Below are 19,393 nucleotides of genomic sequence, written 5' to 3' on the forward strand. Positions count from 1 at the left end.
GTCTCTCCTTTTGCTTGTCTCTCCTGTAGAAGCGGAGAAAACCCGATGCCAGCATGAGCGAGAACACATCCTGGGAGCGGCTGGGGCAGCGGACCCACAGCGGCCCCGGCCACCAGGGCTGTTTGTCCCCGAGTGTGACGAGCACGGGCACTACACGCCCACCCAGTGCCACGGCAGCACTGGCTACTGCTGGTGCGTGGATCGTGACGGCCGTGAGGTGGAGGGCACCAGGACCAGGCCCGGGATGAAGCCCCCCTGTAAGTGAGAGGGCAGCGCCATGCTTGGGCTCCTGCCTGAGAAAGGCCTCAGGGACCAGAATCCCAGGACCATGCTCACCAGCAGGGCTGGGGGCCCAACCAAGGACACAGTAGTGCTTTGTGCCTGCATCCTGAGCTGCTGCACTGGTTCAAAGCCCTTCTCTGTTCCTTTCTCCCCCTGCCTCTCTCTTCTCTGTCTCCCTCATCACTCACCCCACTCCTCTCATCTCTCTCCCCCCTCACCTTCTTTCTCCTCTTACCCTCTTCTCTTCCTTTTCTGTGCAGACCTGTTCTGTGCAAATGACCAGTGCGACCTGCTGCACCAATCCTGCAGTTAGTAGCAGAGAGGTGTGTGTGCTCTGGGTCCCCAGGGTAAACTCTCTGCAGTGGGCCACCTGGCCTTCGAACGTCTGTGTGCTGGGACATTGCAGGGATGGTGGAGACCAACGGAAACCCTTCCCCAGGTCTCGTTTACTCAGGCGGTGGAGCCTGTCCTCATCCTTGCATACTTACTTCCATCACAGCCATGCCCTCGGACTTTTAGGTTTTAGGTCCATTTAGAATGCAAGGAGCAAACAGCCACCAAGGTTTCTGCGAGCTGGTCTGTGACAGCCATGGTAGTGGGGAGGGGCCATGCTGGGCATCCTGTCTGAGGCCCAGCCAGGCTGTGTGGCTCTGGACAGAGACTTTCCTCAGTCTCAGCTTCCTCAGCCTCAATAAGACATGAGCAAAGTAATCTCTAGGATGGTTCTCAGCTCTAAAATCCTGCTTCTGTCATAAATGTTGAAAATGGTAATTGTCACAAGTTACCAAAATCTAATGCAATGAGTCCTTGAATCTCCATTCTCAATTTAGCCCATAGTCGTAGACTGATCCCTACCAGATATTTTCCCAAAGCTGCTAAGTGAGTAAGAAGTGGTCACTCACACACTTCGTTAATTCATAAATTGGTTATTCTGGGACCCAGGTTTGCTGACACCCATTCTGCACTCCTTACCCTGCAGTACAGGCTGCCTCCTGGGACATTCTCCTGCCAGGTGAGCCAGGGAGCCGTGTCAGGCATCACGGCCAGCAGTTAGGAGGCCAGGCTGAATCGGAGGGAGAATGAGCCTGAGCATCATTTTGTTCTTGAAAGCCCGGAAGGGGCCTGTTCCTGCTTGTCGGGGTCTGAGGCTTGCCCACCCCTGGGACAGGGCATGTGGGGCAAGTCTGCTCTGACTGTCTCCTCTGGTGCTGAAAAGTTCAGCACCTTTCCACAGGCACGTGAGCCACTTCAGGGTTGCCGCAGTTGGTGTTTTGGTTCACTGCTGTCTCCACATCCAAGCAGGGCAGAAATAGCTAGGTTATTTCTATTTCTATTAAGGGGGAGGCTAACCCTTTATTTTCACTTGACCTTTAATGTTAAACTCATGCCCTGCATTATCTTCTTCACACATTCCCTTTATTGACTGAGGCCTTTCTGCTCCTCGTGCTTTCAGATATAAAATGGGCATCATGTGCCTGTGAGGTTTGTGGTGCCATGAAGGTGACGAGACCTGGTGTGTGGGTGCATGTGCATGTGTGTGTGTGCCTGCAGCCACATGCATGCATTTGTGCCTTCCTGCTGCACGCAGGCCTTGCTCACCGACGTCTCCTGCCCCCTAGGTCTGAGTACAGTGGCTCCCCCGATTGACCACGGACCCTCAGTTCCCACCTCTGTGATCCCCCTGCCACCCGGGACCCACTTACTCTTTGCCCAGACCGGGAAGATAGAGCACCTGCCCCTGGAGGGAAGCACCATGAAGAAGACAGAAGCCAAGGCATTGCTTCATGCCCCGGTGAGTGGTGGCTTACTGCGCTTGGTGACAACTTCTGCTTCGAAGACCTGGAGAAACAAGCAGAGCATAGTCAGACCAGGGACCGGGGCCTGACCCCTGGAACCAGGGGCCTCTTTGTTCTGTGTGACCCCAGGGTCCATCTCTAGATGGGGCCCCTGGATTCCTGAGCTGCCTGTGCGGCTCGAGGAGGACGGGAGCAGAATCAGTAAGGCCTTTCAGAGTCCACTTTGGTAGCCGACTCCTTGGGTGGGGGTGTCATGTGCGTTTGGTATCTCGTCTGCGAGCATCTGCTGGCTTTGATCTTGCCGTTCCTGCTAAATTAGTGTAGTGACTCATCTTTCGGCAGCTGCTCCACTCGAGCCTCGTATCTGCCCAGAGGCAGTTAACAAGCTTTGGCTTAGAGCTTTTCAAAGCTTCAGAGATGCATTCTGGGAGCTGGGGAATTTTTGTCCATTAGATAGAGGTTGGACGCTTCTGAAAAGCCGTTCTGTTTTATCTGCAATCCTGACCTTCTGCCAAGAAACCAAACCTGAGACCTGGGGGCTCCCCGCTGTGGGATTCGGTCAGGATTGCCGCAGTGGGGGGTCGTCAGGGTCCCCTAAGGAGTGACAAAGGAGCAGAGAGCCAGGCCCATGAGCTCTTGTGGAGGAGTGTCTAGCAGAAATCCTTATCATTCATCAGTGCTGGTAGCAAAGCCTGCTTAAAAATTGGGGGTAAAAATGCTGCTTGTGCCTTCCTCTCTGCCACAAACCCAGCATCCAGTTCTTCTTCCCTTCCTCCTTTCTCTACTCCACTGTCCTTCCTACTTGCCGTATTTTTCTCTTCCTCCACTGATTTCCACATCACAGACACACAGACCGCCACACCTCCTTCTTATTTGTGACCAGAGAGGAAACAGGAAGAAAAGAATCTTCAAAATAAAATTGCTTTTCAAAAGCTTCTTGCAAAGCAACCATGATTGGATTCATGTTCTTTCCCTGCACACAACCCTCCAATGTGCTCCCCCTTCACTCAGAATAAAATCTAGTTCCTTCCGTGACCTCCAGCTACCTCTCCCATCTCGTTCCCTACCACCATCCTCTGCCCTTCCCGGCTTCAGCCCTCTGGCTGTCTGGCTGGTCCTCAACATGCCATGCATGTTTCCACCTCAGGGCCTTTGCACATGCTATCCCCCCTTCCTGGCTATCTCTTACTCCCAGACACTTGCACATTTCACTGCCTCACTTCATTAACATTTCTGCTGGTACATCTGCCTCAGAGAGGCCAGTCCCGCCCCGCTGTCCAGATGGCAACCTCTACTGCTCTCTGCCTCCTCATCCTGCTCCTCATCTTTCATCACAGCACTCAACACTCCTTGATACATTGTATGTCAATGTATATGTCCTGTATCTGATTATATCTTCCCTCCGAGAATATGAGCACACCACAAGACCAGAAACTGCCCATCTATTTCATGGAGGTGTTTGTTTCACAGTGCTGTTCCTAGACCCAAAACGGTGCTTGGCACTCAAAAACTATTTGCTGAACAAATGCATAAGTGATCTTTGTGTTCTCCTGTTGCCTCATGGAAACATAAAGCCCTCAGAGAGCAATCCTCATTCCTCCTTTGTGTCCCCCAGCACGCACGCTCAGGTAGTGGCAATGAATTACATTCCCTGTGAAAGTAATTTTCCCCCGAGACCCAGGGGAAAGGCTAACTGTCAGGAGAGGCAATGGAAAGCGGAAAATTGAGGGCGGATGGGTGGAGGGGAGGGTGCTGAAACAACAGGATAAATATTCACTGTGTCCTTTTTATTTCTTTATTCATTTTTACCATTTTAACTATTTTTAAGTGTACAATTCGGTGGCATTAAGTACATTCACCATGTTGTACAACCATCATCACCATCCATCTCTAGAACTTTTTTCATCACCCCAAACTGAAACTCTACCCCTTAAGTAATAACTCCCTCCCTCCAGCCCTTAGCACCCTCCATTCTACTTTCTATCTCCATGAATTTAATATGGTACCTCATATAAGCAGAATCATACAGTATTTGGCCTTTGTAACTGAATTACTTCACTTAGCATAATGTCCTCAAGGTTCATCCATGTTGTAGCATGTGTCAGAATTTCCTTCCTTTTTAAGGCTGAATAATATTCCATTGTATGGATAGACCACATTTCCCTTATCCATTCTTCCATTAATGGACACTTGGATTGCTTCCACCTTTTGGCTGTTGTGTGTAACGCTCCTGTGAACATCGGTGTAAAAATATCTGTTTGAGTCCCTGCTTTCACTTCTTTGGGATGGAAACCAGACCTGGAATTGCTGCATCATATGGTAATTCTATTTTTAATTTTTTCAGGAACTGCCATACTGTCTTCCTTAGCAGCTGCACCATTTTAAATTTCTACCATTACAGCACAAACATTCCAATTTCTCTGCCACCTTGTCAACACTTACTATTTTCTGTTTTTTTAATAATAGCCATCCTAATATGTGTGAAGTAGTATCACATTATGGTTTTGATGTGTGTTTCTCTAATGATTAGTGATGTTAGCATCTTCTCATGCACTTGTAGACCATTTATATATCTTCTTTGGAAAAATGTCTATTCATATCCTTTGCCCATTTTGCAATTAGATTGTTTTTTGTTCTTGTTATTGAGTTGTAGGGGTTCTTTATATATTCTGGATATTAACCCCATATCAAATATATGATTTCAAAATATTTTTTACCCTTCCATGGGTTGCCTTTCACTCTGTTGATTGTGTCCTTTTATGCACAAAAGTTTTTGATTTTGATAAAGTCAAATTTATCTATTTTTGCTTTTCATGTCATGTCCAAGAAATCATTGCCAAATCTGATGTTATCAGGCTTCCCCTATGTTTTCTTCTAAGAGTTTTTTAGTTTTAGCTCTTACATTTAGATCTTTGATTCATTTTGAGTTAATTTTTGCCTATGGTGTGAGGTAAGGATCTCTGTGTCCTTTGGTGACCTCTTGAGGGGGAAGTGTCTGCTGATAGCCTGATTTTCCCAGTAAAAGACCATCCTGGTCCTCTACTTCTATGGTCCCCAGAGCCTCAATTTGCACTTCCACATACATTTTACAGTAATCTGTAAGTGTCTGCCAAAAAAAAAACCCAAAAAAGCCTGCTGGGATTTTTATATAGATGACATTGAATCTTTAGCTCTATTCAGGGAGAATTAATATCTTAGCAATATTAAATCTTACAATCTATTAAACTAATTTATCTCTTCATTTATTTGGGTCTTCTTTAATTTCACTCTGCAATGTTTTGCAGTATTCAGTGTAGAATCTTGCACATTTAAAAATATCTACTTTAAATACTTTGTTTTTGATGCTATTATAAACTTTATTGTTTTAATTTTTTATTTTTTGCCAGTATGTCGAAATGCAATCTCATATTGACCTTGTATGCTGCAACCTTGCTATATTCAATTATTAGTTATAATAGTTTTATAGATTCCCAGGATTTTCTACATAAACAATCATATTGTTTTAGAATAGAGTGATTTTATCTCATTCTTTCCAATATTTTTGTCTTTTATTTCTTTTTTTATGATCTTCAGGTAGACAAAGATTTCTTAGACAATATGCAAAAAGGATTAGCCATAAGAGAAAAACTAATAAATTGGGCTTAATAAAAATTAAAAACTTTTGCTCTTCAAAAACATCATGAAGGAAATGAAAAAGCAAGCTACACGCTGAGAGGAAATATACATAAACGTACAGACCCACAGACACATATTTATGTATACGTATATGACGAAAGATTTTTGTCTGAAATATATAAAACCTCCTACAACTCAACTATAAACATTTTAAAATGAACAAAAGACTTGAAGGCACCTCATAACAAAAGGTATCCAAATGGCTGTAAGCGCATGAAAGAGTCCACTATCGTCAGTTACTCAGATGCTAGTGGGTGGACCACTCTCACCACTGGTCTGAACTTTCAGGATAAAGTCATCATTGGACTGGCCTTCGACTGTGTGGACAAGATGGTTTACTGGACCGACATCAGTGAGCCGTCCATTGGGAGAGCCAGTCTGCATGGTGGAGAGCCGACCACCATCATTCGACAAGGTGGGCAAGCCAATATCATTCTTCCTTTTTGATTTTGCTTCTAGCAGCCAAGTGGCTCTTGGGGAAGAGCCAAGGAGCGGAGTGTATGGTTGCTTACAGGATGTGGTGATTTGAGAGAAGCTGGTCCTCAGCCTCCGACACCGCCCTTTTCCACCTTCTCTGAAGAGTCTTCCTAGGACTCATCATTAAATCATGAACACTCCAGCTGGGAATTGTTGCTAGCTTAAGAAGGATAAAATTAAAACGATTTAAGCGCCCATGCCTTTCTCTAACAGCTTATGTGGTCAGTTTTAATGAACAATAAAAGCCAGACTCAACCGTCCAGTCTGGATACACATTTGTCCCTCTGGCTGCTGAGCCTAGAATTGACCCTCAGAGTGTCTGCCCCACGGTGTGCTCCATTAGGGTCTTCCCAAAGGCAACCGGCAGGTGAGTCTAAAGTTGGGAGGGTCACAAGCATATTGGCAAATATCGTCCCTGAGAGTTGAGTCCATGCCCAAGACAGCTTTCAAGTTAAAGGGTTGTCACTTCAACCTGTAACATCGTGGTGGGAGGGGTCTCCTCTTTTCTACCTCACCCCTACTGGCACTTGCTCAGACTGCCTGTGCCAGAGGAGCACGGAAAATCAGGATGAACTTTCACAGACATTTCTCAGTATTTTGTTGCATTACAGATGACAAAGTGCGTGATACTTTGGCACAGCCTACCCCTCAACATTTAGCCTCAGTTCCTTAATTTTTGGATGCCAATTTAAGTCAAGGACTCTCCACGTTATTTTAATGCCTGCATTCAACAAGTCAAGACTGTTTTATGTGGTTACGTTTGATCAAGATTAAAGACCATTGCAACCAAAATCCAAGGGCCTGTGAAAATTCCTCGCACAGAAAAGGTCGAATATTACATGTTGCTTATTCAGTGACTCATCAGCTGACTTGCAAATATTTTCAATCAAAAGATATTGTCATGCCAATGACATTTATTGTGTAAAATCATCTTGCTTCCTCTGCAAAATACTCAAATCAAAGATTCATCTTTAAAATATAGGAGCCTTGTTTGGTGTTTCTCTTCACTTTGGGCTGAATGTAGCTTTTCCAGTTTCCAATTTAATGTTTCCCTAACAAGTGATGTTTTGAAAGGGTCCCTGTGCCTGTGGAGCAGCCCCTGGGGCATTTTTTTCCTTCCTTGGCTCCTTCACAAGGGATGATGCAGCAAGAATTAAACTGAGGTTGAGCTAAATATGTCTGCTTTTGGACATAGACCCCAAATCCTTTTCCAGAAGCCAGTGTGCTATTTAAATAATGTCTGCTAGTTCTCATGGTTTGGTTTAATGAACAGAAGTTTGAAAATATCTTTTCACATCCTCTCTCTCTCTGTTAAAAGTGTTGTTGCTATTATCTATGATTTGACTTCAAAATCCAGTGGAAGAGGGGAGTAGGTCACTGTTTGCTATTTCCTGTTGCTTTTGGCACTGATAACCATCCAAGAAAGCTTTAAGCACAGTAAGAAACATTCCAGGAAAAAGCCTGCTGTGAAAACACAGAATTAAACCAGAATGTGATCTTTGTAGAAGAAAGATCACTGGGAATCTTTTTTTTTTTTTTTTTTTTTTTTTGGTGAGGAAGATTGGCCCTGAGCTAACATCATGTCAGTCTTCCTCTATTTTTTGTATGTAAGATGCCGTCACAGCATGGCTTGATGAGTGGTGTGTAGGTCCATGCCTGGGATTGAACCCTGGGCTGCTGAAGCAGAGTACATGAACTTAACCACTATGCCACTGGGTCAGCCCTGGGAGTCAATTTTTTTATTTAAAAAGAGAGAAAGAAACTTCCACTTAAGTCTTCATCATGGTACAGGTTGGGACACCCTTAGTGAGAGAAAACGGCAGTAGTTAGCTCGTCTTTTTCTTTTCTTCCTTGTTTCGTACAGTCTGAATCCTGGGCTTCTCTTTCTTTCCTTGGGTTAAAGTCCTAACCAAGTGTCTTTAATTTAAAGCGTCGTAATCCATTGCCTTTCGACATAAGCAGGATGGGCTATAGTGCCTGCCGTCTTCCCGTCTTGCCCCGACTGTGCAGGAAAGGATGAAGTTCCCCAGGCCCTTCCTTTGGTACCGTCACCCGCAGAGAAGCGTTTCCTGGTTGGGGGAGAAGTTTGGTTGCTCTGGGGTTTGAAGTCGGGACCAGGGCTATTTGTCAGGAGACAGCATGACGTGGAGTTCCTTCCAGGGTTCCCCTGGGGTCTTGTAAAGAGACTCACTGAACAGCCCTTCCTCCCCTCTTCCGTGTGTGTCCAAACAGATGCCGGCCGGATTTATTCTGGCTTTGTCGGAAAGTTGGAAGGGGCCTTCGGAGGCCAGTCTTGCCATCTCTTCACCTCGAGGGACATGGGAAATATTTTAATACTTTATAAATCTCTACTTTGGTTTGAATAATAAGGACTTTGTTCAACTGCTGTTTCTAATCCTTAATAAGCTTCATCTTGTGGGGGTCCTTTCGGGGGGGACTTTGACATTTCCAGCATCCACAGTGACGATGTATTAGGAGTATAGCGAAAGGAGGCTGAGGGCCCGAATTGCTTGTGTATACGTGTTGGGATGATTTCCTCCTTCCCAGATCCCCCAGGAAGGGCAGCTTCCTCCTCAGCCTCCTCCCCTTCCAGTTACACTTCCAGCCATGCTAAATGGCCTTCAGTTCTCTAATCAGTGGAGAGGAAAGAATCCCAAGTGACAAGAGTAAAACCCTGGTGGGGTTTCAATTTTTAATTTGATTTTATTTATAGTCAAGAAACCATTGCAATCTCGAACTTCTGACTAGGTTAATTGGGCCCTGAAGGTTCATACCATAGTCAGCTTACCCTGTGGCAACCCCTCCTGGCTTGACAATCAGTTACTTATAACCAGTAAAGACTTCTGGGAGTGTTATTTGTGATCACTGACACCCTTTCTTTGTACACTTAATACTTGTATAAAAGTTATAACAGCTATGATTTCTTGCATATATTATTTCTCTGAAATGACCTTTTTTCCCCAATAATTAATAAATAAGATAAATCTATTTGTTCCATTTCCCATCTTAAGATCTTCCTATGCCTCCTCTTTGCCTGTGGGATAAACTCAAAGCTCATTAACACGGGCATCCTAGCTTCATCTCTGGCCACTCCCCCACCTTCGTGGTCTCCAGCCATACAGAATTACATACAGTTCACTTCAAGCCATGTTCACTCCTCCTTTATACGTATGTGCTTGTTCCACTGCTTGGAAAACTCTCATCCGATCTTTGCCTGACACACTCTGCTTGGTCCTTCAGGAGTCATTTGCACGAGGTATCACCTCCCCCAGGAATCCTTCCCTGGTCTGCCCAGGCTGAGTCCAGTGTCCCGTCTCCAGGCTCCCATAGAACCCAGAACTCAGTCTGAACTGTGGTTGGCTGTGGACTCATTGAAGGCGGGGCCACAGCTTAGGCCCCATTATGGGCCTGGTTCCCAATGTGGTGAACAGGTGGATGCCCACCAAGTGAATGAGTGGTGATGGTTAATTTGTCACTTTGAGTGTTGCTTTTCTTATAGACAACAAGCATTTCACATTCCCATTTGTTTTCTCAAAGTGCAAGGATTGGGCTCCATGTGAAGTAGCACTAAGTAATCAGAAAAACCTAGTCTTGCCTGCTTGAAAAATGGAAGTGTTCTGTGTTTGCTTCTAGATCTTGGAAGCCCAGAAGGCATTGCCCTTGACCATCTTGGCCGCAACATCTTCTGGACAGATTCTTACCTGGATCGAATAGAAGTTGCAAAGCTGGATGGCACCCAGCGCCGGGTGCTGTTTGAGACTGATTTGGTGAATCCCAGAGGCATCGTAACGGATTCCGTGAGAGGGTATCTTTGTGTAAATCTGTGTGTGCATCTTCTCTGTTTGCATCTGCCCGTTTGGATAGTCTCAAATGTTAGGTTCTAACTCCGGCATTGCTCTCCTGAAATGAGTGAGTCCAGGATAAATGAATCTACAGCTGGTGGCTTATAGATATCCACAGTGAAATGCCAGAACATTTATTATAATACCCTGTGATCATGGACTTGGTCCATGCCGTGGTCCACTTTCAGATCTTTTACCAAGAGACTTTGTTAGTTGACAGCTCAGAAATTGGGTATTTCCATTGGGTTGAATGGAAATCAACACCCAAGTTGTATCAACCCTGGAAGATCATCAGAGTAGCACAAATGTACCCCTGGGACTCTTCCTGGGGGCCAACCCAGTGTGAACACCTTGGAGACCCCTTCCTGTGGGTTTTGTCAGCACATCAACGCTTTCTCTCTCTTTCCCTTACTGCAAGCTCTAAATCGTACACACCAGGCCCTTGGCTCCTTGACACTTGGATTCCTTCCCTTTGAGACCACATCCCTTGTTCTGTGGCCACTTGGCCACCTCCCTGAGGGCAGGCACTGTGACCACCGCCTCTGCCAGCATCCCCTTCTGTGCCTCAGCCCCTGGGTCTGCTGTGCCTCCCTGTATGGTGACAGCATATGGGAGTTCCCATGTGTTTATATCAGTTGTGTTGTTCTGTTTTGTTTGGTTTTTTAACAGCTTTGGGGAGACATCATATGTCAGTTATGTTTAAAGGGAGTGAATTCATTAGTAACAGAACAAACAAATTTAAATGAAGAACCAAACTCAAGTGTCTTAGTAAAGGAAAATGTGTCTTATCACCTCCGGATCCTTTTTAAGCATTCTGTTTCAGTGTCTGCTAACGTCTTCATTGCAGGTTCTTTTAAGTGTTTTTTTAATGAACTTTTTCTCATGCATCTTCATCATTTCTCTTTTTCTTTTCCTTCCTTTTCCTCCTCCAGGAACCTTTATTGGACAGATTGGAACAGAGATAGCCCCAAAATTGAAACTTCCTACATGGACGGCACAAACCGGAGGATTCTTGTACAGGATGACCTGGGCTTGCCCAACGGGCTGACCTTTGACGCCTACTCGTCTCAGCTCTGCTGGGTGGATGCAGGTGACGCAGAGCCCCAGGCCTGACTCCTGGGGTTGGAGCAGTGCTTTTTTTTTACCAAACAATTATTGTTACCCACTGTGAGCTACGCCAACCTGTATGTCAAGCGGATCTGTTACAGGGAAGAGGGCATAAGAGAACCGTTTTTCTTCCTTGTACAAAAATAGCTGCATATTTTTGCTCTGAAATGTATTGTTTCCGTAGGCTTGATGCTGTCCAGGGAGAGTTCTCAATCTTCTAAGTCAGGGGTCAGCAGACAACAGCCCGTGGGCCACATCCAAGCTGCCCAGTCGGTTTTGGTATAACCCAGCAGCTATATACGGCTTTTACATTTTTAAATATCACATTTTAAAAGGTAGTATTAATGCCTACATAATGTCCTTGATTTCTCACAAAACCTAAAATAATTGCTATCTGGCCCTTTAAGGCAAAGTTTGCTGACCCCTAGAGCCTGTCCTCATCCTGATACCCTATTAAGCAATTCATGGCTTACATTCCTGCAGCTCCCGCTTATCCCCTAGGGCTTAGCAGGACTTGAAGCAAAAGAAGATAAAGTAATGCAGTCCTGATGTGTGCCCTTGCCCTGGCAGATTTGAGGTGTCCCTTGGCCAGGAATGTGGGCAGGATGCTCAGTCGCGGAGGAACGTCACACATCCGTCAAGTCTCTATTGAGTACCTGCTCTGTTCCAGTCACTGTCAGGTCCCTTGCAGGATCCAGGGACTGCATCTCACCCTTGGGGAGGACAAGGAGTAGAGCGCGCACAGTTAAATGAAAACACAGGTCTTACGGTAGTCATAGTGCAGGCATTGATGCGAGGCTGTGCACAGCTGCTAGACCAGGGGTGTAGTTTAGCACTTCTTAAGGGCTCTCAGTTCTGGGAGGGAGGGTCTGGAGCTTCAGGGAGCGGGGACTTGAGCAAGAGCTGGAAGACGACGCAGTTCCTACTAAGTCCCCCGCTGGCCCGGGAATGGGTGAAGCGATGTGAGGTTCCTCTGCCTTAGTTCACGTCTCCCCTTCACAATCAGGTGTGTGTGCTTGAACCGAGGTGACTGTGACCAGTGACAGGGGCAAGAGAGGATGAAGAGACAACTTTTGGATTTTGAAGAGCAAGTCTCATGTGTTCTCTAGGATCTGTCACTGTAACGCTGAATTTCTCTCATTCTTGTCCTCGTCACTCTTGTTTTTTGATACAAAGGGGCCGTTTCTTGTATGAACAATGAGTGACTTGTTTTCTCTCCACATAGGCACCAATCGGGCGGAATGCCTGAGTCCCAGTCAGCCCAGCAGACGCAAGGTTCTTGAAGGGCTCCAGTATCCTTTTGCTGTTACGAGCTATGGGAAGAATCTGTATTACACAGACTGGAAGACGTACGTTCGCTGCTGCAGTGTGGGGGCCGGGGCCCGCCCTGCCGCCCTGTCTCTGGAGGCCGAGCCCTTCCCATCTGGCCTCTTGGCTTGACCTTCCAACCTCCAGAGATGCCCCGTCTGCCTCGCCCTTCTGGTTGTCAGGAGACGGGAGACAAGGGTGAAGGAGAGGGAGGGCAGGGCCCCCAGGAGAGCAGAGGTGCCGTCTATCATCTGGATGCTTCCAGATGGGCAGCTTCAAGTCTGTAAACTTGGACTTCCTGAGCATATCTGTTCTTCGCCCAGGAGCTGGCCCAGGGCCATTTGGCTGTGTGCTCCATGCCTTCTCCATGCCCCTACTTCATTATATTTCTTAAACTGCAATATTCCCACAGCCCCTTCTTGCCCACCCCTTCTTGCAAAAGGTGCAGGCTGGCGGGGGGGTGGGGGGGGGGTGGTGGTTAAACCGAGCAAGAGCTGTGGCCAGGGGCATCTGTATAGAAGGCAGGTTTCCCAGCTTGGAATTTCGAGCCGGCAGGGAGAGCTAGCTGATCTTTGTCCTTTTTTTAAGAAGCCAGAGAAATGCAGGCTTGATCCAGCCCAGGAGGCAGGAGGGGTGTCTAGGAAGCAAGGCCAGTGTATCTGTTTAGGGCCTCCAGTTTATCCCCAAAACCACAAAGGAGGCTGCCCTGGGGAGAAAAGTCCAAGCATCACACGTGTTTTTACCTTCTGCCCTTTGGTGCTTTGTAGGAATTCTGTGGTTGCTGTAGATCTCGCTATTTCCAAAGAGACGGATACCTTCCACCCCCAAAAGCAGACCCGGCTGTATGGCGTCACCACCGCGCTGTCTCAGTGTCCCCAAGGTAACTCACCCAGGCTCTTCCTGGGTAGGGGCTGAGGGCACCCTGGGGCTCGGAGCCCACACCCAGGCTGCTACCTCCACAGCCTGTAGTAGTGCTGATCACATGGCAGGTGAGACACAGTCCCTTCCATCAGGGTGTTCATTATTTAGTGGGCGAGCCAGATAACTCAATAGAAGACATTAGGGAATGAAGTGGAAAGTGGGTGGATGAGAGAGGAAAAGGATTGACTCTTGGGCTGATTCCAGAAGAATGTGGTCTTCAGGTTCCAAATAGGGACATCAGTGTCAGGATCTCTGCTACTTTAAAAGTCCATCCATTTGGCCTAACAGCAACAACAATAATTAATAATAATAGTAATTGCAAACATGGATGTGGTGCTTACTGTGAGCTGGTAACTCCTATGCTAACTAACTAAGAGCTTTGTATTCGTTAGTTCATTTAATCCTCATGGCAACCCTAGGAGGTAGGTGCCATTATTATGCCCATTTTATAAATAAGGAAACTGAAGCCACTTGCCCAAAGTCATACAGCTGGTGGGGGCAGAGCCGGAGGGAAGCTGGGCAGCTGCCTCTGGAGTCTGTGGTGTGCTCCCTCTCCAAGACCGCTCCTCCCACCTGCTCCCCTTCTTGGCTTCCCTCCTCCCCAAGTCAAGTGTGAAGCCAGGTGGGCAAGCTAAATAGAGAGTACTTTGTGCTTTAAAATTCCACCTCGCTGTTAGAAGCAGAGCTGGACGGCCCTCCCTGTGATCTGTTTAGTCGTGTTAGTGGTAAATCTGCATAGCCCCCAAATCAGTGTTTTTGTCCACCTGGCAAATCCTTAATGACGAGGAAACAGCCAGTAGATAAGCTTAGCTGAGCGCCTAGTACAGCCTTCCCTGCTCCCCTGGAGCCCTCACAAGCCTGGCCTCACAGAAACCAAAAAGGGGGCTAATACAGAGGCCACTCACTTAGATGGCTGTTGAGCTGGTTTCTGCCTTTTCCAGGTCACAACTACTGCTCAGTGAACAATGGTGGCTGCACCCACCTCTGCTTGGCCACCCCAGGAAGCAGGACCTGCCGTTGCCCTGACAACACCCTGGGAGTTGACTGTATCGAGCGGAAGTGAAGACAAAAGTGCCTTGTTCCCTCTCCAAGTATTTCACAGCAACACCTACTTGAAAGGGTCCAGACTGAAAACGGTCTGACCTGGTGGCTGAGTGGCCACCAGGCCCTGGTCAACCCAGCTTGAGCCCCGACAACGTTCCCCTCACTGTTCCCCAGAACATATGCCCTGGGCTTCTGGAATGGGAGTCTCTACCCATACACAAAGACAGAAAACTCCCTTGACCCCAGCTCTCAGATAGCTTATAGAGCCCGAGTGAGGGTTATATGCCCCATCCCAGAGCTCTGGAACCTTTCCCCAACCTTAGCACCCCAGTGGTGAGCAGAACCCCCCCAGGCCTGAGTTGCCCCCTTCTGTGGCCTTATGAGCTCAGCCTCACTCTGAGCTACTGTCCTGTCAGCTGCTCGATGTACCAGCCAGGGCCACCCAGGCAAGGCTGCGAGTGAAGGAGGGAGTTAGCCCTCCCACACTTTTTCTCTTGGTGCTCTGATTTCCCTAGCTCTTTATCCCCGAGTTCCATACCACCTGCATCCTGCTCGAGGTCCCCATTATAGTAAGCGCGCCTTGTCTTTTGATCACAATCCATCCCGTCCTAGGGACATATGGGTGTGTGGTAGATGAGAATGAGTAGCCCCTCCCAAATGATTTATTGGCATTTCAGCTGTAGCCTTTGGTAGTCAAAGGCTTCAATCAAAGGAGTATCCAGTGGTACGACTTTCAAGGTGTAGAGTCAGATGTTTGAGGGTAGGGATTCTTTTGATGTGCCTTAAATTATGCCAAAGATTACCAAGTTATTCCTCTTCCCCAAAGCACCTGGATCCCAGCATCTGGTCTCCTGGGCAGCATGGCCCCACTGCCAGCACCCATGTCCAGCCTCCTCATGAAGACCTGTCTGAGACACAGGCAGGGGCTGGCACCAGTGATGACCCCCGTCTAGTCCCTCACCTCTGGCGATCACTCACGAGAGCCAGTCTACAGTCAACCATGAGCTTGCCTCTCCTTTGTTTCTCCCTCTATCCGTGGCCCTTGCTGGCTATATTCTCATCCGAAGACACAATCCAGGAGAGCCAAATTGAAGACTTACACTCGTGATCCAGACCCTTGTGTGCTCACTGGTGTGATGAAAGGGACCATTGGCCACATTTCATCTTTATGTTTCTACCATTTGTTTAGAAAACATCTCCTGACCATATGAATAGCTAGTATTATCTTTTTACCAACTGCTTCCTGGAGTCCTAACACATAGAAATTTTGGATTGAAAGCTGAGCACAAGGATTTTGAGTGAGTAAAGACTGGGGTAAGAGGGTAGAGAAGAGTCAATGAAAAGCATCACAAAGAGATTAATCAAGAGCAGGAATGGAAAACCCAAGAAGAGAGGCTAGAGGAGGGTTAACAGTAGCAATAAGAAAAACTTTTAAATAACTCCAAAGAGAAAATGGCCCATGTTGCTAAAGAACCGTTATACTTGAGGACATGGAAGAATTTGTCTGACTTTCTCCTTAGGGGAGAGATCCCTCCCCTGCAAGCCTCAGTACACTTAGCCCTCCAGCCCACTGGAACCTGAATCGGGAGAGAGCTTTTCCTTGAATAATTAGCATTTGTTTTGAGAGGCAAATATAGCCCCAAGAACACAAGGTTTGGGGAACACATGGGTCTTTTATATAGCCCAACCCCATAAATCAATTTCACTTTCTTTTTATATTTATCATTCCATATCAAGCCTTTTATATCAAATATTTGTCATGTTTTGTATAATTTTTATAACTACTTTATTCATTTTACTAGATTCATTCTAAAATTTTTTAAATGGTAAATCCTTAAACTGTGGAAACCACTGAAGGTGCTTATTAACTGTTCCCCCAGATTTATACAAGTATTGGGTGATTCCTTGAGTTTACAGCTGTATAAATATGAGAACAGAAAATAAAAATTTTTTTGTTCGTTAAGAAAATCTTCCTCTATCTTGTTTGAATGAAAAGAGTTACTGTCGGGAGGCTGACTCACAATGGAAAGATAGCCATTTAAGAATCTGCAGGGGCCGGCCCCCTGGCCGAGTGGTTAAGTTTGCGTGCTCTGCTGCGGTGGCCCAGGGTTTTGCCGGTTCGGATCCTGGGCCTGGACATGGCACCACTCGTCAGGCCACGCTGAGGCGACGTCCCACATGCCACAACTAAAAGGACCTGCAACTAAGATATACAACTATGTACCGGGGGAATTTGGGGAGATAAAGCAGGAAAAAAAAAAAAGATTGGCAACAGTTGTAAGGTCAGATGCCGATCTTTATAAAAAAAAAGAATCTGTGGAACCCCCAGCATTACAAGGAGGGGTGGTTTGTTTCCCAAGTGAGTCCATGAAAGACTTAGGGGCTTGCAATTGATTTAAAAATTAATACTATCAGAGGCCCCAAACCACCCTTTTGGACATTGTTTTCAGTTTTTAGAAAAATGTGTCTTAGCTGCAGGCAATAGAGAGAGTTTCCTGATTCAGTTCTGAAGATGAGCTATGTTTATTTCCCCTCCTCACCTTTAGAAAGAACAAAGACACGTCCCTGACACTGGCCGTGGAGTGACATCCCTGGTCTGTCCTAAGCTGCCGCCAGTGGGCAGTGCCACCCATGCTGGCCCCTGGGCGGGACGAGAAAGGGCCTCTGACTTGGACAGAGTAAAGGGGGCTCAGGAGTTGCAGGAATGAGGTGCCCAGAGCTGCAGTTGTAGAGAAGGGAATTGGTGATAAGGGCCTCCTTTGAAGTGGCACCATCAGTGGAATCAGTTACAGCCTGCCAGTGTGAATTTCTTGAAGGGGACAACTTGTATTAGGGCTAAAACTTACAGCGTTTTGGTTAAAACTTAGTTACCTAAAGCTGATATCAGGGATGATGATGGCATACGTAGGATGCTCCAGGGATCTATCCCTCCATCAAACCAGTGACTGAACTGGCAGCAGCTGTCTGAATAAGCCATTTTGGATCTCCAGGTCTAGTAGACACTTGGAGCACCGGGGAGAGAGCTGAATGTAGAGGTTGGTAAGTTTCGGTCAATTGCAGCTTTCCCTTGGGAGTGGCTATGAGACCCCAGCCCCATGCAGTCAGCTATCAGGACAGCCCCCCATGTTCCTAGTGTGGCTTGCTGGAGCTAGGCTGGGCAGTAAGGACCTTCTTCTCCAAAAATCAGTCTTGTGGGTTCTGATTGCTGATTGCTGCTTTTAATCGTTGGGGGGCAGCACATAGGAAAAACTCTTCATGCCAATGAATTTGGCAATGATTTCTTGCATATGATACTAAGTGCACAGCAACAAAAGAAAAAAATAGACAAATTGGTCTTCATCAAAATTAAAAACTTTTGTGCACCACAGGACACTATCAAGAGAATGAAAAGATAACCAATCCATGGGAAGGGAGAAAATATTTGCAAATCTTGTATCTGATAAGGGTTAATATCCAGAATATATAAAGAACTACAATTTAACAATAACAATAACAAAAACAACCCAATTCTGAAGTGAGCAAAGGATTTGAATAAAGGATTTGAAAAAAGGATTTTGATTTCTGCAAAAAAGATATATATACAAATGGCCAATAAGCACATGAAAAGATGCTCAAGATCATTAATCATTAGGGAAAGGCAAATCAAAACGACAGTTAGATGTCACTTCATACCCATTAGGATGGCTATCAAAAAGATAAAACCCAGAAAATAACAAGTGTTGAGGAGGATGTGGAGAATTGGAACACTTATGCATTGCTGGTGGGAGTGTAAGATGGGACAGCCACCATGAAAGTCAGTTTTGTGGTTCCTCAAAAAGTTAAATATAGAATTACCATATGATCCAGCAATTCAACTCCTAGGCATAATATACCCAAAGGAATTGAAAGCAGGGGCTCAAACAGATACCTGTACACCAGTGGTCCTGGCAGCATTGTTCATAATAGCCAAAAGGTTAAAACAACCCAAATTTTCCATTAACAGATGAAAGGATGAGCAAAATGTGGTACACACACACGATGGACTATTATTCAGCCATAAAAAAGAATGACATTCTGACATATGCTACAATGTGGATAAACTTTGAAGACATTATGCTAAGTGAAATAAGCCAGAGACAAAGGAACAAATATTATATGATTCCACTTATATGAGGTACCTAGAATAAGCAAATTTATAGAGACTGAAAGTGGGTTAGAGGTTACCAGGGACCAGGGCAGGGGAAATGGGGAATTATTAGTTAACAGTTTCAGAGTTTTTGTTTAGGGTAATGAAAAAGTTTTGGATATAAATAGTGGTGATGGTTGCACAACATTACGAATCTACTTAATGCCACTGAATTGTACACTTAAAAATAGTTAAAATAGGGGGCTGGCCTGGTGGCACAGCGGTTAAGTTTGCACATTCTGCTTCAGCGTCCCAGGGTTCACCAGTTCAGATCCCTGGTGCAGACACGGCACTGCTTGGCAAGCCATGCTGTGGTAGGCATCCCACATATAAAGTAGAGGAAGATGGGCACGGATGTTAGCTCAGGGCCAGTCTTCCTCAGCGAAAAGAGGAGGACTGGCAGCAGATGTTAGCCCAGGGCTAATCTTCCTCAAAGAAAAAAAAGTTAAAATAGCACAACCAGAATGACCTACAACTAGAATATACAGTTATGTACTGGAGGGAGCTTTGGGGAGAAGAAGAAGAAAGAAAAAAAAAGAAGATTGGCAACAGATGTTAGCTCAGGTGCCATCTTTAAAAAAAATGGTTAAAATGGCAAATTTTATATTTATTTTACCACAATTTTTAAAAATTAGTAATGTAATATACTAAAAACCATTGAATGTGCACTTTAAATGGGTGGATTGTATGGCATGTGAGTTACATCACAATAAAGCTTTTTTTAAAAAATCACTGTAATTTTTAAAAAAGAAGCTTGTTACCTAAGATTGGCAAAA

General features: G+C 45.9%; 1 protein-coding gene across 1 annotated transcript in view; it reads left to right on the forward strand.

The window, feature by feature from the left end:
• Nucleotides 1–16,420, forward strand: part of NID1 (nidogen 1) — a 77,490-nt gene extending 61,070 nt beyond the window's left edge. Inside the window, exons 13-20 of the mRNA XM_014846543.3 lie at nucleotides 30–257; nucleotides 1,902–2,074; nucleotides 6,042–6,168; nucleotides 9,864–10,035; nucleotides 11,005–11,162; nucleotides 12,405–12,528; nucleotides 13,255–13,367; nucleotides 14,350–16,420. Coding sequence (XP_014702029.2) covers nucleotides 30–257; nucleotides 1,902–2,074; nucleotides 6,042–6,168; nucleotides 9,864–10,035; nucleotides 11,005–11,162; nucleotides 12,405–12,528; nucleotides 13,255–13,367; nucleotides 14,350–14,471 — 1,217 coding nt within the window. The 3' untranslated portion in view covers nucleotides 14,472–16,420. The remainder of the gene's footprint in view (nucleotides 1–29; nucleotides 258–1,901; nucleotides 2,075–6,041; nucleotides 6,169–9,863; nucleotides 10,036–11,004; nucleotides 11,163–12,404; nucleotides 12,529–13,254; nucleotides 13,368–14,349) is intronic.
• Nucleotides 16,421–19,393: the final 2,973 nt, after the last annotated feature.

Source organism: Equus asinus, chromosome 2, assembly GCF_041296235.1.
Source record: "Equus asinus isolate D_3611 breed Donkey chromosome 2, EquAss-T2T_v2, whole genome shotgun sequence".
Classification (NCBI taxonomy): Eukaryota; Metazoa; Chordata; class Mammalia; order Perissodactyla; family Equidae; genus Equus; species Equus asinus.